Genomic DNA, 19,495 nt, shown 5'->3' with positions numbered 1-19,495 from the left:
GATTTAACGTTGGCTATGTTTCTTAAATGATAAAAGCAATAGGACAACCTTCTCAATGTGGGTTCGAAACTCAGGTTTTGGTCAAAGACCACACCCAGATTTCTAGCTGAGTACTTAGTAAATAGTGCTAGTTCACCAAGGATTGCCATCATCCGTGTGCTGAAGGTGGGACCAAAGACAATTACATTGGATTTGGAGAGGTTTAGTTATAGAAAGTTGTTTACCATCCAGTGCTTTATTTCAGCGAGGCACTTGTGGAGAGTTGCAATGTTTGATTTGTCATAACAATAAACTCTGACCCTCCAGGAGTCAGTCAGCCTTGTAGAGGTTCAAGCCAGGGATATAATGATGCAGATGACTCAGGCATCCTTCACTTTAACATGGAGGAAATGTTCTCAGTTCATGTTGCTCTTCAGGGCCGATACATGTGGTAAAGGAGGATAGAAGGCAGCAGCCCCCTCCTAAATTTTCTACTCTAATGTATTCAACAAGTTCAGAAATGAAAGTGAAGTAAAAGTCTTTGCTACCAGCTCCATACTGGATCACTAGTCCCAGACGTGCTTTGTACTTGTCTAGCGTTGACCCCAAAGGATTCATAAAAGGCTGAGTGTGGAGAACGGCTTAGTTTACTGTTCCTTAAATAGCTTGTTTAATGCCCTTCAGGTGCAGGTGAATGCTTTCCCAGTGAGAATGGAGCACCACTCGTCATCCGTTCCAATATGACAAGAAAAAAAAAGAGGAAAGTGAGGAGAAGAGGGACTCTTGACAAAATGGGCCAGTGTTCTTTTTAAAGAAACAAACTCTTATTCCTCTCCATTCCACGTGAAACATGAGATCACTAGGTCAAACAATACATCACTCAAAACACAATACTGCTGTTAATGTTTGATGCTTATTCTGACATTTGTTCCCTTTAAAATTGCTTTCGGGAAGAACAAGTTGATTAATTCTAATTTACCACTAATAAACATTGGTATACTCTAGTAAGAAATATTTATGATACCAGAGTAGTTAGCAACCTTTTAAATTGTGAAAAGGGGAGAGCGGGGAAGACGAGCAGCAAAGGGCAGGTTCATTTTCCTGCCATTTTTACCCAGTTTGAATTACCTCCTAGTATTTGCAGGTTCATATAGGTACTATCACTATAATTAACTGATCTTACTCTAATGCGAAAGGGCCAAAAATAAAACACACCTGATTCAATACACTCAAGATCCTGTCTACAAAAGAAAGGGAATCAATGAATTACAAATTTTCAATCATATTTTATTGGAAAATTATTGAAAACAACATAAGCATTAAAAACATAGGCATTGGATAGAATATGGCTAGTACTCAAGTTTAAACTGTGTCCTTACAGAGTGCCTTAAATACCAAGCGTTGAGATTTCTACATAGGATAGCTAAAAATACATACACACTTTACTAAATTGACTTTATAAAAAGTCACTGTACAATAAAGGTTCAACAAGTGGTGAGTCTATACAAACATACTGTAAAGAAACAAGTTAGTAGATCTATCCAGACAAAGTAATATATAACAAAATAAAATAATTTCAATTTTTGAATATCTGAAGATTATTGTACGCTCCAAAAGTCTAAATGTGATTTGTAAAAATTTCATCAATGGGGATTCATATATTATGGAACTCGAAAAATACATAGGTTGAATGTGTTTTTTGTTGTTAAAAAGTATGAGGGAGCCCTCACTGCAACCAAATCATATAAAATCCAGAAGTAATGAAACGTTGCTCATTAACAGACTCAACAGAGGCATCTTCTGGTCCAATGATGAACTGCACACAATGAACTGTGCGCTGTCCCAAAACAATGTACACTGCCAACTCACCCACTGATTAATCTGTGAAAATATATTACAAGAGGTCTCTATTTTTTTCCTAATATGGATTTTGTACAAAAATTATCTACCAAGACTTTATTATTCGCAACCCAGGTCAGAAAATATTGTACAAAGGGTCCACATCAGTAACTTCCATGCATGAAAAAAAAACAAAAAAAAACTGCATCCATACAAAAAAAAGGCAAGATGTAAAATATTTACCAACGTTATAAAAATATCAACATGAATAAATTAATTTCTTCTACATTTCTTTACTGCCCCGCCCATCTACCGCCTCTTTTTCCAAGCAATGGAAGAGAAACCTGTCAGAGACGTGAAGAAGCCCTTTTACAAGTCGCTGTGTGTCCTCCACTGCTCTAACCAGGAGTCCAACCCTGCCCCTATGTCCTGTCAGACATCAGAGACGATGGAGATACATTAAACAGTGGCTGTAATTGTTTAACAACGTTTTAGAAATGGTATGGCGGGCAATCAGGAAGCAATCTTGAGAGGCTAATAAAGTGAAGGCTTAAAACTTTTGTCACCTGTTCCAATCCGCTCAAAGCTCGGCTACAGTGGTCTGATAGCAGGTTGTTATGAATCAGTCTGTTGCTTGTGATCGTGTACCAGCTACTGTGACATGAAAGACCGAGGGCTCCTCATAGCAGGCTCGCAAGGCTGGTGGTGGGGCCGTTCTGGGCTTGGATCTGGACAGGAGGGGGGCCATCAGTCCACTGGAAAACAGAGAGAAATACTGTGATTACAGAACTGCAGTACAGACACTGAAAACAGAGCAGTCACAGGGTAGTGTATAGCTGCTTTCAGACATGAACCTAACTCCAGATAATCTCTTGAAAGGAATCAGAGGGGCTGTGTGTGAGAACAGAAATGTCCGTGTGAGTTGGTGCGGACATTCTCCAGAGTTTCTCCTTCTCGGCCGCTAGTAAAAACTCTGGATAATGTCCGAGTGAGCCCACGCAAGAACCCAGCAGGCGGTTGTCCAGAGGATTCACCGCAAGGAAGTGGGCGCGTTGATGATGTTTCTTAAACGGAATGGATGCAAAACTATAAAAAAAATCACTTCCTGCCTCCTGCGTCACCACTCCCCTGAACGGTCTGGAGATATGTGTTTTTTCTGAGCGAGTCTGAACTCGCCGACAACAAGTGACATTTTCTGGACTTCATTTATGAAAAGAGCTTAATACAGATAATTAAGACAAATGATAAGTAATAAATCAAGAGACGATATTCTCCTTGACATACACTGATGAGGTTATGCTCTGGGAGGCTGCAGGCAGCGATGTGGTCCTGCAGCAGCTGCTGGGAGAAGTTCTGGTGCATCTGAGCTGCTTCATGGGCATCGATAGTGTTCCCCAGAGCCTTGTTCAAGTCTGCAAGCACAACACACAAACAAGATTTATCCTCGATCGCAGCATGTATCTCGAGGAAAGAGATTTTGTGCTGGTTAAGTACTCTTACAGACTTACAAAGGTCTACAAGCCTGTGCTTTTATTTAAAAATGTTTGTGACAAGCCACATAGCATAAATAATAGTTCCCAAGATAAAGGGGTAGGTGATTACGTACCTTTCAACAAAGCTGAAGACCACAGTTGGACAGACATGTCAGGGATCTTGCTGGCCAGCTGCATGGCAGGTACAACCATGTTGTTGCTTTCCTTTAGAGGGACACAACAATTTGTTAAAGAAGCAAAAAGACAAACACACAGGTGAAGGTGCTCATTTATAAACAGTGTAAGAATTCAAAAAGTGTTGATCTTCTTACGGCTCTTTTCTGTGTCCCCCTCACAAAACCAACACTAACACACTGTTACTTAAGAGAATAATTCACCTCTCTTCTACTTTGAAACCATATACTTATTTTCTCTAAGCATAGCAGATGGATCCCAGATGCGTGACACTCGATCAAGTTAGAGATAAGTTTGACCTTAAAAGCTCAATGAGAAACTGAAAAGCTGTGGTTGACCTCTCTGGACCACGTAACGGCTCTGACACTTACCCCAGATGATGGGATAACAGATCATGTTCCCCATACACATGCAAGTACACATGTTATTCTTTATCGCCATTATTTTAAAGTTTGTTATTATTAGTCTCAGCAATCTTAATGTTGGTGCTTTTATTGTCCTATCTCAGTGCTCTTGTTGTATTATGGCTCAATGTCATAAGAACCTGCCTCAGATCATCTTTAAATATTCCAGCTTTTGCCTGACGACAATAAATTCTATTTGATCTAATCGTAGCAAAGATCCTTGTGTTAAAGATCATTGTGAGTCTCTCTCTGTGTGTGTTATTTTTGCTTTGTGTCGTTATGTGGTGGTTCTTTTTGTACCTCTGCTGCTGGGACGGGAGAGAAGGTGGGTGGGGATGTGTACACATTATTATGTTTATTGCAAAAACTCTGCTGTGACATGCTGCCAATCAACTTCCATTTATTGTTTTTGTTTAAATTAAGTAATTTCTGTATCACCAACAAATGTAAATTAAACATTGGAGCTAATTACTGGGATATGAGGCCGATGTAAATGCAGATCTGTTCAAATTCACAGTGACATATTATCAAATGTGATGATATGGGCTGTTTTTTACAAAAGAGGTTATCTATATACTGCTATTTTGGGGCAGAATGTATAAACAGATGTATAAATAAGGCCCCAGTGGTAAATGGCACGTCTTTACATGATTGTCCCAAATCAAGTAAAGACTAAAAGAAAAATAATCTTCTGCTCTGGTGACATGGTTGTTATAACCGCTTGTAAAACACAGAATTCATTGCCTAAACAGTGAAGGTGAAAATCCGACATTAGACCCATTTGTGGTACGTGTCGTCTTACTCTGTGGTTTCCCAGAACGTAGAAGATGTGGCCGAGCAGAACCAGAGAGCAGGCGGTCAGTCTGTTCAGATCCTCAGCGTTAGACATCTTCAGGGTTTCCCTCAGGAAACGTCTGCAACACAAACACACATGAGCGGCAGTGCACGGTGGACCTGTGAGTTTGATCACTGTAGTCCACTTGAATGCTTTCATACTTGGCCTCGTTGTAGCGTCCTTGAAAGAAGGACAGGAGTCCCCTGATGTAGAAGGCTGCAGCGCGGAGGCAGTGGGAGCTGAATCACAAAACAAAGACAAGTTAATATCATGAACAAGTTTGAACAAAAAGCATAGTTTTAATCTTGTGCTATTCATGCACACTGTAGAACTCCTGTGCATCTTACCCTACTGGGAAGTTGTGGTCTGGGTTTATTCTCTCTAGGAGGCTGTACAGCTGGAGATCAAATGCAATGGAAAAATGTTAAAACAGATTTTAGTCGCTAAGTTTACAAGGTTGTTTCCACTCATCATGTTGCATTTAATTTCAAACTAAGATAGAAGGTATAACCAAGGTCACCTGGATAACCCATGTATGTTCTCAAACCTGAGATAAGGATCATTTGAATTTAGTTATCAAAGCTTGTTTAGGTAAAAGACATTTTATTGAAAATTTACAGAATTGCTCTCTGGTGGACAAACTTTGTAATTGCAACACTGACTGTACAAGGACAAGTTAATCATGTTTTCCTTTGTTATTTGCCTGAGCATAGCACTTCCTCAAGAAGAGAAGTACTCCACTGCACATTACACTGTTTAAGTAGTGAAATACACAATCCATTATAAGTCAACTGACCTCCTGGTGTCTGTTTCCTTCCCTTATGTAGACACTGGCCAAATTAGTTACAATGTATGTCCACAGTTCCTGGTGTGTGGTGAGCTGAAAGAAAAACAAAACCGACGTGTTTCAGACAAAAGGAGAAAGCAGCTACAGCAGCGAAAATAGGAAGAGCATAAATGTATATATTAGTAACTCACCCGCAAAGCTGTAGTGAACTGGGCCTCAGCATTATCCATACAGTTCACTGAGATACAGTACAGACCCTGGGATATGAGAGGAGCAGGAAGAAACACACCTTTTAGACTGACCAATAGGAACATTGGGTTCTGTGTTTCAAGTATTTAAAAGACGCATTTCAATATTTTTAGTTCTAGTTACAGTTTGGTTTCCCTGAGTGTCCAATATTTAAAGTGTATAAAGTGGAAAAGTTACTTCAGGCTACATCATACGTTTTGTCTAATTCTTACTTTTGTTTACATGCTAGCTTTCGGTTTTTATCATTTGGTTGTCGCCTGAAAAATGTTCCTTTAAAATATTAGTTTGTTTAAGGTGCGTGTATTTACAATTTTAAAAGTTTGTCATAACACCAATTGCTTTGATTCTCAATCTATTTAAAGAAACCTTGTAAAAGAGAGTGGTAACCACCTTATACACACATTTCTGAGTTATATTCGATTTAAGTCTATATCATGATTTTCACTTCAAGTTGCAAATACAAAAGCATATGTCCAATAGGGTTAAAGGTTTGAAATACTCACTAGGAGCGTGTGGAGCTGAGCAGCGTGGTTGGTGAATAACCGGGGGGACTGTTGGCACAGCTGACACACCTGTGAGATCTGGACGGACACAACAGCCAGTGTTCACTTTCACATGATGGTTCAAGCATGCAAATTGTTTTCGTGAGATGCTATAAAATCGAGCTCCTGACGCCTTTTCCTGGACGGTATTTTTTGGCACATTGCAGCAAATTAAACGCAGCTAAACGCCATAGAAAAATAAACAATATACCTCTTGTAGCGCAGTGGCCTTGTGGCCTGTGACGAGTCGACACATGATGATATGTTCCAGTAGAATGACTTGAAAGGTAGAGAGGATGGGGCTGCAGTCCAACACTGAGTCGCACACAAAGACAAAAGAAGAGCAGTTTGTTAATATTTAGTTATTCAAACTGACATTTTGCTTTGAATGACACATGACATAAAACTCACTTTTTAGTTTCTCTAGTTGCATGAGAGCCTTGTCTGTGTACTTCTGGGCTTTCTCCAGATAACCTGCTTGCATGGAGTGCATGACTGTCACCTGTAAAATGTCAAGAGGGAGTAAAGGTTAAACGCTGAAAAAACAATTCCTGATAAAAAACTTCAAGCCACACAACACAACTGGCACTTTGCAAGCTTTTATCCAAGTGCCACTAGAGAACCTAACCCAATGCAATATCAACCTGTGCAATATTATACTGTACACTTGTACTATGTGCAATATAACTGAGTTAATATACTCCATCCATTTGTTTCAACAACTACTTCTGTGTTTTGTACAGTGTGCAATTACAATATAGGCATTGACTTGAATTAATACTAAGTATGTTTCACTGAGGTGAGAAGCTACCCAGGAGAATAAAGAAAAACAGTTTCATATATTAACATTTCATTTTGAAAAATCTCAGCCACACCAGCTTTGATTCTTATTTTGGGAGATGATGATTTCTTGTGTAGTGATGTTGTCATTACCAAATAGACGAGGACACACATGTGCTCCTTGGGCAGCCAGTGGAAGAGGTCGGCTGGGTTGCTTGGAAGAATCTCGTCGTCGTGGAGTGTAGAGATGGTCTGGATACACTGCTGCAGCTGCTTCAGACATGGCTTCACACTCTTCACCTAGAGAGGACACAATAAAAAAAATGTTTTTACCTCCTTTTTTCATAACAAAACCCGGACATCCTATGGTCATAAATACCAATAAAGACATGCATGCTGATCCAAAAGGGTTTCTAAATATTGTTTCGTTTCAACCCTTACAGCTCTATCCTACTTATTTTTTTAACCTTCTAAACTAGGCTTCCTACCTGTCCAGCATCCAGGTAGTGTGTGACCTGTAGGACCAGGAAGAAGACCCTGAGGGACTCCTTCTGGATCGGGTTTCCCTGCCAGTTTTCTACTATCGTTCCGCACAGTGTGAGCAGAGGATGAACTTCACCGAGCTTCCTCTCCATTAGCAGCAACTAAAAGAGAAGACGAGTTTTGTGGTTTATTATTTATATGATGACACTATTGCTGTTAAATGTTGGTGTTATTATGCTGTTGTTATACATGACAAAAAACATTCACATTAAAAACTGAAGTAGATAATAATCCTGTGTTGGAACGCATCAAAGTTTTAATGCTGCTATGTAGTAATGGTACATGTAAAATACAGGACTCACCATTCCTTTACTGAGGAGAAACAATGCCCTGAAAAAGAACAAACATCGAGTCAGTGTGTTTCCCTCATGCCTTCTAACATTCACTGCATAGTATTTAACATGGTTGATAGAAAGAATTGATTATTTTCTATACAATGGGAACTTTGTGACGTGTGAATGTGATTCGTCTGAAACCCTGACAAAAGAAATTGATGCAGAAAATGTAATTATTTTGACCATAAAGGTCAATTTCTATTTGCTGTGCAGGTGATCAGCGTGTTGACTTACAATATGTGATTTAACAAAAGGCATATGATGTTTCATGTATTCTGGGAATCTTCTGTGAACGAAACTCGCTTTCCACGAGTTTCATAGTCTACTTCCCTTTATCTGATTTGCAATACTATTTATAACTTCAAATACTCTACATGGCCATAGAAACTGAAGCAAACTGGAGGCATCATACACAATAATAAACCTGCCACGTAAAGACATATCTGAGCCTTAAAAAAAAGGTAGCTACAGGTACGAAACAAGCAAATGAAGGGAAAATATCACCAGCTTGCACAATGCGAGACTCCAATTTTCACTAATTGTTTGCTCTGAAATCCCAACACCAAACGGCTGCAATAAATAAGTGAACATTGGAGCCCTGCAGTGTGTGAGTCGTTTGATTTATTTAGGTGGTCTGTAATAACCGCAAAAAGCTTTGACCTTTACCTGGTGTATTCTGAGCCCACCACTCGGGCGTACTCCGCTCCAACACCCAGGAGGTCGCAAGCTGACACCAGGTCTTTCTCCAGTGTATGAAGTTGCTGGAAGAGACAGACAAACACTGATGTCATCACTGGGAGCTCAACGTTTGGTATTTGGACACAAAGTCAAAACCCTTAAAATGCAGAATATAACAAAAATTACAAAGTGCTCGTGTCAGCAAACTGGAGTGAGATTAGCAACCACATCTGATTTAAAGCTGTTGTGACCCTGCTCGCATTTCAACTGTGTGACCTCGATGGGAGACTGTGCTGAGTGGGAACATCGATGTCTCATACGTACCGCCAACTGGAACAACAATCTGCAGTGCCAGTATGGTGTCTGCTGGGAAATCTGGATGGCCTTGCGCAGAAGGGGCTTTGCAGAGTCCACCAAATTCTGAAAATTTATAAAAAAGGGTCAATAGTCAATGATAAATACCAATGTCCCTCCCACTTTGCTTTAAGAAGGAGATGGTTACTGGATCCAAAGTAAACGGTGGTAAACTTCCTGGCTACTGCAAGCATTCACTGCTGCCAAACTCTGTGTTGAATGGACATTGTTATTTTGTTCTCCCTCTCAGACATTTGGGGTCGACATCTGCAGTTAACAAGTAAAGAACCTTCTCTCCTCTGGCTCTGTCTGCAGTGTTGTTACTTTATTCGTCATCAGATTTGTTTACATGTAGTCGTATTGTTCTTATACATGCACGTACCTTGTTCATAATGGATGTGTAATAACATGCACATTTGAGTGACTTATTTAAGGTTTACACTGCCATGTAAACCGCATATGCTTGAGAAAATAAATAATCAAGTGAAGACATGCGGAGCATTCCGACAAGTCACATTATGTCAACAAGTACACACGTCTTAATCACATTATAACATCCTACTGGAGTTTTCACTGCATTTTGCGACATTGACTCACAACAACTGCCTGACCACACATCTCTTGGGTGTAAACAAGATGGTAAGATCATTTTTAAAAAGGAGCTGGAGCTTTCTGCAGGATATGAACGACAACAGCCGAAATAGCGCAAGGTAGCGTCATGGATTAAAGTGTTCAGGTTTTCAGGATGGGGCTTAAAAGTTGTGTAAAAACTGTGTCACGATCGGACTAGGCTCTGGGTCATGTGAACAGGAACAGGAATGGAACATTCTATGAGCAACTAATGTAAACACCATAATCAAACTAAGGTCTTATTCTAAATGAGTTGGAATATTGGAGTCGCTGATAGTTTTGCACATATGATAAAAGTGTAATATGGTGTGATTTAATATGCATTATTGAGATCTTTCTTAAACATAAAAGTTGGTGATGTTACTTTGGTGCGTTTCAGTGCTTGTTGGGACACTTTGATCCCATTTGAAACAATATCGCGATAGCACGGATCATTTAGTTCACTGTGCTCCTGGAAGCAAGACTTCCATCTCTTCTCTGCTCGCAGCACCAAGAAGTTCTGAACAAATCCTCCCGATCCCGAAGTGTCACTTGCTGCGAGGAGGTGCTGGATGTGCGAAGCTAAGCTAACACGTCTCCTTCCTTCCCCCCCTCTGGATGAATCCCCCCTGAATGAGAGTTACCTGTTGGCAGAAGAGCTCTGACAGAATGCTGGCGGCTTCAAACTTAACATCTTCAAACTGCGGGACCTGCTGCGAGATGAACCACTGCGGGAACACAAGAGAAGACATGTCAGCCATGGAGCCCTGGGACTCCCACACAGGAGCAACAGTGGAGAGAGAGAGAGAGAGGGAGGGAGAGAGAGAGAGAGAGAGACCCGAGAGGGGCCGAGTCCGGACGAACACTACACATTTTAACAGGCCGAATGAAAAAGGCTCGAAATGGGTGATTTTCCACGTTTTCTACAGGAGCGAGCGAGCTGTGTAAAGGCTCCGGCCGCAGGTTGCCCTCGCAGCCTGCGGCCTACAGCCGGCCGCATCCCCGCTCTTTCCTGCGGCCCCTCACCGCTTTCTCCAGGTGGCTACGGGCCAGCTCGCTGTTCTTCGTGTGGTGGTAGAGCACCGAGCCCAGCTGCAGATGTGTCCGGGCCTCGATCCTCTGCGGGGGCTTGAACTGGAACACGGCCTGGAGGCAGTGCACGCAGAGCCGGATCTTGGGCGGACTGGAGGTTCGAAAATGCTCCGCGAAGCCGAGCAGGGCGAGGTACCAGCGCTCCGGGGCCTCGACGTTTGACGCCATTTTGCCCGACAACAACAAGTTTTTCAGCGGTATAGCCGGAGCCCCGGGTTGCCAGGTCGGCTCCGGTACATACCCCCCCCCCACCAACCCAAGTCAAAGAGACCCAAGTCCGTACCTTTTGTTGGATTGTTTTATTTTTGTAAACAAACTAATCACTAATTACAAATGACCACAGCTCTCTCATGTAAAACCAGTACACACAGAACAAGATCCAATTAACTTTAGACATGTTGGCACCAGTATCTTGTCAGAACTGGATTCACATATTATGATTTACCAACTTCCCTCAAACTACAGTCTTGTGTTCCTCTTAGAGATTTAAAATCACTACTCACTGATGTTTTTTATGAATCGTATGATCGTTTCTATTCATTATATAAAGATTTAAAAACAAAATGTTCTTTAACATGGTTGTAACAAACTGCTTTTTAGTACTTTTGTTCATTCATTGACAAGGATCATCTCTGAAAGTATGTCAGGTAAATGGCAATTTTCTATGTAGTCACTGAGCACAAAAGATGAATCATTCTCCTCTTAGAATTATTAAAAAAAGTGTGTTCGGTTATTATCGTTCCTTTTTTAAAAGTCAAGTACATGTAAACCTATTCCTTTAAAGGCCGCCACTTTTGTGTCATGGGACGGCAGTACTATGAGTGATTTATATTTCGTCAAATAGCCCATACACTTAGTGTCATTCTAGTTAATGAAAACAGTGAAAAGGTAACCAAAACTAATCCATGACTATTTTGATATACATTTTAAATCAATTTAACTGTGATTTAACTGGGAACCTGCTCTGAGTCTAAATGTTCTGTCAGAAATATTAACAAAGGAATGGAAAGTTGGACTAAATTCCAGGTCCAGGACTCATGAACACATTGTCTCAATGACCAGAACAATTTTTTTAGTAATAAAACAGTGTTGCTTTGACTGATTCAATAGGTCAGGTTTTTAGGGGGAGGATAATAATTCAGTTTATTTTTATACATTTTTTTTAGGAAAACTGCTGTAAGAGTCCAAAAGTTCTGCAACAAATGTTAACAGAATGGAAAGTTGGTATGCTGATGATACGCAAATCTGGCAACCCAATGTTCCGAATAAACTCGCGAGATCTCACGCCGCGGACGGGATTAGCGTGTGGGAGTTGTAGTCCAAAACACAGAGTAGGCTGCCCTAATTCCTTCCAGACCTTGAGCAGCACAAACAGAGGTGTGCGCAGAGAGAGAGGAATAGAGAGGGAGAGAGAGAGAGCAGCAGGAACCACGAGCTGCAGAGTTTCCTCGGAGGCCTTCGTCTATAAATACACAACCCAGCGACACCTGTCTCCTCACAAACACACAACAAGACGACACATCGGAGCCTTCGGCCAGTTCACAACAGCGAGTGCAGACAAGCGATGTGTGCACGGAGCCGCAGGACACAACACAACAGCAGCAGCAGGCGGAGCAGCAGCAGACTGGTGACAACAGAACACAACACAACCAAGCTCTGTCAACACGACAGCCTTTTTCCACACGACCCAAGGTAACACACAGAACCAGTGCACCACTGGATTTCACTGCACTCACCATGCACGGGCCTGTCTCTTCATTCTGTGTAGTTTATTTATGTGAGGTGTGGTCACCAAGTTATTTAACTCATTCAGGAGATCGACAGTTGATCAAGTGGGATTGATTCTTATAACAAACACTGTGTCTGTCTCTTTGTTTAATGGACGTGTTGTTGTTGTTGTTGTTGGACTGGCTGTCGGGTGCGCGCAGCCACGCACTGTGATGGGGATGCGCGGGTAGTGCGTGGCCGTGCGTGGCAGCGGGCTGTCACACGCACAGTGTGTTTCTAACAGCCCTCCTCCTCCTCATGTCCTCTCTCTCCTGCAGCGTGTGTTCCTGGATGAGCGGCTATCTGTCCGAGAGCCCGTGAGCCGCACACATGGCCCAGCGCGTGCACGAGCACCAGAGCCGCGTGCCCGCGCCCCAGAACACGGTGCTGGCTCTGCCACCTTCCAGCCAGGCAAAGGTGGGTGCTGCTCCTCCACCACAGTGACTCACTCACACGTTATGCTGCTGGAGCTCATGTGGCATCGGGTCATGTAAGGACAGTTCAGACATGGGCTGCATTGTGAGGGTCTTATTAATTCAAACTCAAGTGGGAAATTGGGGGAGATTATAGTCGTGGGCCAAAGAGATGGAGACCAGGCCTGCAGCCAATTATCATTCTTTTGTGTAATACTTTAAAGGACCCTTCATTTTAAACGTCACCATCTCTGAAATAGTGCGTTATCCATTAAAGTTGCAGTGTGTAGAGTTTAGCTGAACACCCCTCACCTCATCCTCCCCTTCCAAACATGAAAGAGAACCTGGTGGAATGAGCTCCCCATCGACATCTGGACATCAGAAAGTTTACACATCTTCCGCCGCAAACTAAATACATACCTCTTCCGACTACACCTTGAATAACATTTTGAAACTAACAATTTAGTAGCACTTAAATGGCACTTACTTCTAGCACTCTGTAGTTTTGCTTTATTTTTGAAGAATTTGTACTTTCTTGATTCTTGTTGTTCTGGGTTTGTACCCTCGGGATTGAATGCACCTATTGTAAGTCGCTTTGGACAAAAGTGTCAGCTAAATGAAAATGGAAATGTAAAAATGGAAATGCAAGAACCTGTGGCAGTCTTCAGTTTTCATAAAAAACTCAAAGGGGTTTAGTTTGTGAATAAAACAACAATTTGTATAATTTAGATGAAACACACTCGTGAAAACATCACAAGGATTTGTTTTATATCAAATTTCTGTCAATAGAACCCTTTCACCTTAATCTTACACACCGGACCTTTTTCAATTGTAGGATTTGTTTTCATAAGATGAACCCTACCCTCCTTGCTGCAACTCCAAAGCTTGGCTCAGATCCATGTGGCTGTTGTTGTGTCAGGCAGTAAAGCCTTCCTGGTGCTATACATACTTCTGAAGGGCAGGCCTCACCCGGTGCATAGCTGTAAATAGCAGGGAGGTGCCGTCTAATCTCAAAATGCACTTAGTTCACAAAGCAACGCAGCAGGTAGTATGGTAGCAATGAATGAGACGCAAAAATAAAGATACAAAGTGCTTCACAAATAAAAATGACTAGAACTAGCCAGAATAACCTGAATCAAAGGAAGCCACTGACTCAGCCTGCTGTATTTCCTCAGGCAGGGTGTTCCTGGGCCTCAGGCTCTTATTACAAAAGCTCTGTAACCCTCAGTCTTCAGCTGACAATCTGGAAAGGTTAAAAGGCCCCTGCCAGAGGGTGTAAATTCGGTGATGTAGTGATATAAGATCCACAAAATACTGAGGAGTCAGACCATGGAGTGTTTAACAGAGCCTTACATGGAAGCCAGAGTAAAGGGGCTGAAACCAGGGTGATGTGTTCCAGCCTGTTTGTTGTGGTTTAAAAACCTGGAAGCTGAGTTCTGCACTGTCGATGAAAAAAACTCTATTTGGGAATAAATGTTTTAATAAATCTATAAGATATGAGCACGGAAGTAAATAAGAGGAGATTTTACAATAAGGTTACACTTACAGGAGACCTCAGACAGATACTGTGCGTAGGTAGATTAACAGGTTATATGCAGAGTTGTAGTAGTTATATGACGCATTGAACTGGTTATGGATGAGAATGATATAATCCATGACTGTGTCCTCCCTCCTCTGTTTTAAGTTGTGACACATGTTCGTGTCAGATGTTTGTCAGATGCTTCTCTTATCAGTCAGTGGTATTGTTAACACACACACACACACACACACACACACACACACACACACACAGAGTCATGTCTCCGTGACTTCTGAGCACATTACATTGACTTATACGGATTCCCTGAAGACTTATTATAACATAAACCATGGCGACTACTTGCCTTAACCTGTAACCTTAATTATGTCTTCACCTTGAAATGTAATGATTAACATTTTGGAGACTTGCTTTTTGTCCGCATGAGCAGGTCAAGTCCCCATAATGTGACGGTGTAAACCTGCACCATACACAAACACAAACACAAACACACACACACACACACACACACACACACACACACACACACACACACACACACACACACACACACACACGTTTCTACATCAGTTGTGTTATCTCCTGTGGTTTCATCACAAACAGTTGAGTCACTCTCGTGTTAACCGACATGCAGATTTTGCTGATCGGTTGTTAATTTTGCTGAGTGATGGTCACAGGAGCGATTGTGCTGATGTCGGTTTTCTTTGGATTGAACTTAGTTTCTTTGTCCACACTTTAACATGGTAATCACTGGAAGGGCAGGTCCAGTTGTCCTGTGTGTTGTAAAGTGTGTCTGTGTGTTCAAACAGGACCTGAGGCCCACATTCACAGCTCTGGACTCCCTGGTGTGTGGTGCGTTCGCTGGAGCGGTGGCCAAAACCGTCATTGCACCGCTGGATCGGACTAAGATCATCTTCCAGGGTAAGAACGGCCCTCTACAAAACTAGCTTTCCATATATATAGTGTATTAATAAATAGGCTACATGTCGGTGACCTATGTACAGTTTTTTCCTGTTTGTACCAGAAATTTCTCTGACTGTTGTAACTGCTCTTAACTAATTGTTAATCATCTTAGTAGATGTTTAGCCTACCTGAAGCAGTGTGTGTATGTTGATGTTGTCCAACCATGAGAGTCACTCTGTTTCTTGTTGTTTTACAGTGTCCTCCAAAAGATTCTCTATTAAGGTGAGTTCAGTTGTCTGTCCATCGGAAAAAAACTCACTGATTATGAAGCTGTTATGGTAGAATTGAATATCAAACAGTTGGTTATTACTGCTTCACACATTTGTGTATTTACTCACTTTCCTTATATATCCTTATATCCCCAATATTTTGCCCAACAAAGCAAGAAAAAATACAGTAAACAATATAAATGCACTGGTAATTAGCTATTGTCAACACATTTATCACATTTTGTCATTATTTTGGACATTTGGTGCCAAACAATTGATTTGTTAGTATATTGAATTGATAAATAATTGTTAATGTAAAGTAAATCATTTTAGTTTTCAACCCGAGGAGGTACAGTATAACTGTAGTATTATTTCCCAGACAAACAAACTTCATATGCAGGGCTATACTTTATGTTATGATTATTAGAATTTTACAGCATCTACTGCTCCTAACAACATACTGTATATATATATATTTATATATCTTTTTCACTATCTATCCCCAGGAGGCCTTCAGGCTCATATACTGTTCATACATGAAGGATGGGCTGCTCAGTCTGTGGAGGGGAAACTCTGCCACCATGGTGCGGGTCATGCCCTACGCTGCCATCCAGTTCTGCTCCCATGATCACTACAAACAAAAGCTGGGAAACTACTACGGTTACCAGGGAAAGTGAGTAGAGATTATGTGTCTCAGCAGTAATGACTTAATCCAGTTTATTCAGTTTTATCCAATTATTTATTTGTATTTATGAAAACATCATGGAGAGGTTTATTTTAGCCCTGCTGGTGGTTTGGCGCTATAGATGTCAGTATAGGTCGATCAGTTGAATGAAACAATCTAAATCAAAGGAATGCAATGATATTATTTTATAGACATTTATGGTCCCTGGAGGAAAATTTGTAATTACTCTGAGGAAAAATCATCTGCTCCAAAGAGTTTTGTTTGTGATCCAAAACCTGTGGAACTAAGGACATTGTCATTGGCCGCAGCATGTTCTGTACTTGGTCCAGTTCAGAAAATGCTAGCATGCTAACAAGCTAAGCTCATACAGTGTAGTGGTGAATCATATAACTGCTATCATAGTCATAATCATGAGGCTAGCATTTTAATATGCTAAGCTATTATGTTGAACATGGTAAATCATCAGAATGCTAGCAGGCTAACATGCTTAGCTATCAACAAGAATAAATGGTCAATATTATATCTGCAGTCATTCTAATCATGAGCATGCTAGCATTTGGTACACTGCAAAAAATGCCCAATCAGATTTAAGTGAAAACATTTAATTGCTCTCAGTCATGTTTTTTTTGTTACGTGAGTTAATTACAAAATTAATGAAATAGTTAATAGTTCATGCTAATTAGTTGTGTTGTTTGTTTCAGGGCTCTGCCTCCTTTCTCACGTTTCCTGGCTGGCTCTCTGGCCGGAACGACTGCCACCATGCTCACCTACCCCTTGGACATGGTGCGAGCCAGGATGGCCGTCACAGCCAAAGAAATGTAAGCTGATATCTCCGGTTTCCACAACACACATCAGTCCTATTGTCGTTTGCATTGTAACAGAATGGAGTCCATTGAAGTAATTTATAAATGTCTCACTCATGCTCCCCATCGTAGACACTGTACACTGATACATATTTAGGTACAGGCTATTTTGGTGGGTCCAAAAAACTCAGTTACAAAAATGTTGTGCAACTAAATACATTTTTCAATTACAGGAAAACAAACGAAAAAACGTAGGTAAATTAGATTTAGCAAAAGTTAGCTGTGATTGTACTCGAGTTAGCCTGAACTATAGAATCTGCAGTGCAGTTTGGTATTTACGTTTGTTTTCTAGTTCCTGCAAAATTTGACATGGTGTTTTTTACAAGTCACAGTTTTCTTTGATATGATGCATTTAATGTTCAGATCTGGATCTTGATGAAATTCATACCAAACAGTTATTAAATAATGTTTTTACTCTTTTTTCTGACAGGTACTGCAACATCATGCACGTTTTTGTGCGCATTTCCCAAGAGGAGGGTGTGAAGACCCTTTACAGAGGTTTCACCCCCACTATTCTGGGCGTCATCCCATACGCAGGAATCACATTCTTTACATACGAGACTCTCAAGAAGCTCCACACAGGTAACAAACAGGAGCAATTTATTTCTGCGTTGTGTTAATAAATCAATCAATCAATCAATCAATCAATCAATCAATCAATCAAGTTTATTTGTATAGCCCACATTCACAAATGTTTAAAGCTGAATCTTAAATATTTGCAGTAGCTCAGTGTGTTTAGCTCATTCTTCCTTTGTGGTTTTCCTTCTTTGTAGAACGAACAAAGCGATCCCAACCTTACTCGTATGAGCGCTTGGCCTTTGGTGCCTGCGCAGGCCTGATTGGACAGTCTGCCTCGTACCCTCTGGACGTGGTGCGCAGGCGCATGCAGACGGCCGGCGTTACCGGCTCATCCTACGGCACAATTCTGGGGACCATGCGTGCGATCGTTACACAGGAGGGAGTAATACGAGGACTATACAAAGGCCTGAGCATGAACTGGATTAAAGGGCCCATAGCCGTGGGGATCAGCTTCACCACGTTTGACATCACACACAACATTCTGCTCAAATTCCATCAGACGGACTACTTCACCCACTGAATTAGTTGCCAGTGCCCGAGGGGAAGCACCAAGCACAGATAAGACTGGCATGACGGAGGTTGTCAAGTATGTCACCTGGCAATAATAAGTGTCAGCAGCCAGTGCAGGGCCGTCCTGCTGCACACTCCTGTCCACGTCACACAAGGGGGCTGAGGAGTGTGGGTTAGGAGATCTAGTGCGCACAGAAACACGGCATCTCAAGCTTTGATAAACGCACAGTCAGCTGAGTGAGGATGGTCGTCATATATTCATTCACATAATCACAACCTTGTTATAAATTGCGGTAAGATGGAGGTTACTAAAGTGATTGACCGTGGATAACGACTGTTTTGTTTTTCATGGCTTAATGAGGAAGACTGTTTGTGCATTGATAAGTTACGCTCGCACTTTATAAAAACTGAAAGGTTCTTTCAGCCTAATCTATCAACTGAGGGAACACTGTTTTTAATCAGTTCTTTTGCTCTGATTTTTTTTTTTTTTTTATAACATTGATTATTTTTTTATTTATCCTTTCCAATAACCTGACCATGCCAGGGTGTATTATTTGTGCCTGGTAACAAAAGGGTGATTATACAATGTTTTGTTTTACGTTTTTAAGTTAAAATTTTATGATTGTGCCTATGTGGAATTGATTTATGGAACAAATGATGTCGTAGGGAGATCATGTCTGCACGGCTGCACAGTTTCACTGTCCACCCAGCACTGAGTGTGGTAAAGTATTATAAAGTCTACTCAATGGAGATTAATCAAATATGAAAAATAAATCTATATATCACAGAAATTGATTTATATAAATTATGTAAATATTTCCTTTTTGTGCTGTGCTTACACTGTTGTGCAAAGTCTATCATTGCTTTGACTGGATTGTTATTAGGCACCATTTACCTAAAGCAACTAAATATACCAAAGCACATAACACAGTCGTGAATGTAATGTTATGTAAAGGTTAATCATACTATAACTACTAATGTACTTATAGTACTTCTACAGATGTTTACAGTTGTCTCAAGCTTAAATGGCTGTGCAATAAAGTGTCCATCCACAACACTGAGCAACGAGTCCTTTTGTCCACTTGGGGGCGCAGTGGGATAAGGGAAAGTGTTCACATCATTACTGGCAGTGGTTTTAAATGTGAAATACAAAATTCAAGGTTGTATAGATACTGTAGATTTCCTACGAGACGCACAACAAACTGCAGCCTTCAAATGTGCATCTTTAAAAATTCAGCTGAAAAAATAACAGTTAACATACAAAACAATATCACAA

General features: G+C 41.0%; 2 protein-coding genes across 2 annotated transcripts; one reads left to right on the top strand and one right to left on the bottom strand.

Moving 5' to 3' along the window:
* Window positions 1-1,245: 1,245 nt before the first annotated feature.
* LOC133010858 (MAU2 chromatid cohesion factor homolog) lies at window positions 1,246-10,878 on the bottom strand. Its single transcript, XM_061078513.1, has 18 exons — window positions 10,628-10,878; window positions 10,246-10,329; window positions 8,963-9,058; window positions 8,627-8,721; window positions 7,928-7,955; window positions 7,571-7,726; window positions 7,236-7,382; window positions 6,714-6,804; window positions 6,514-6,617; window positions 6,264-6,341; window positions 5,703-5,768; window positions 5,521-5,604; window positions 5,072-5,121; window positions 4,886-4,963; window positions 4,692-4,803; window positions 3,425-3,515; window positions 3,103-3,230; window positions 1,246-2,573 (listed from the first exon to the last, which is right to left on the bottom strand). The coding sequence occupies exons 1-18, from the start codon at window positions 10,859-10,861 to the stop codon at window positions 2,499-2,501; spliced, it is 1,797 nt and encodes a 598-aa protein (XP_060934496.1). The 5' UTR covers window positions 10,862-10,878; the 3' UTR covers window positions 1,246-2,498.
* Window positions 10,879-12,064: 1,186 nt separating this feature from the next.
* On the top strand, window positions 12,065-19,265 carry LOC133010427 (mitochondrial coenzyme A transporter SLC25A42-like). The gene is made up of 8 exons (XM_061078006.1): window positions 12,065-12,385; window positions 12,739-12,877; window positions 15,220-15,331; window positions 15,570-15,595; window positions 16,089-16,255; window positions 16,969-17,085; window positions 17,561-17,712; window positions 17,904-19,265. The coding sequence occupies exons 2-8, from the start codon at window positions 12,791-12,793 to the stop codon at window positions 18,227-18,229; spliced, it is 987 nt and encodes a 328-aa protein (XP_060933989.1). The 5' UTR covers window positions 12,065-12,385; window positions 12,739-12,790; the 3' UTR covers window positions 18,230-19,265.
* Window positions 19,266-19,495: the final 230 nt, after the last annotated feature.

Source organism: Limanda limanda, chromosome 9, assembly GCF_963576545.1.
Source record: "Limanda limanda chromosome 9, fLimLim1.1, whole genome shotgun sequence".
Taxonomy (NCBI): Eukaryota; Metazoa; Chordata; class Actinopteri; order Pleuronectiformes; family Pleuronectidae; genus Limanda; species Limanda limanda.
The sequence above is the reverse complement of the archived record's forward strand: the minus strand, read 5'-3'. Positions and strand labels throughout refer to the sequence as shown.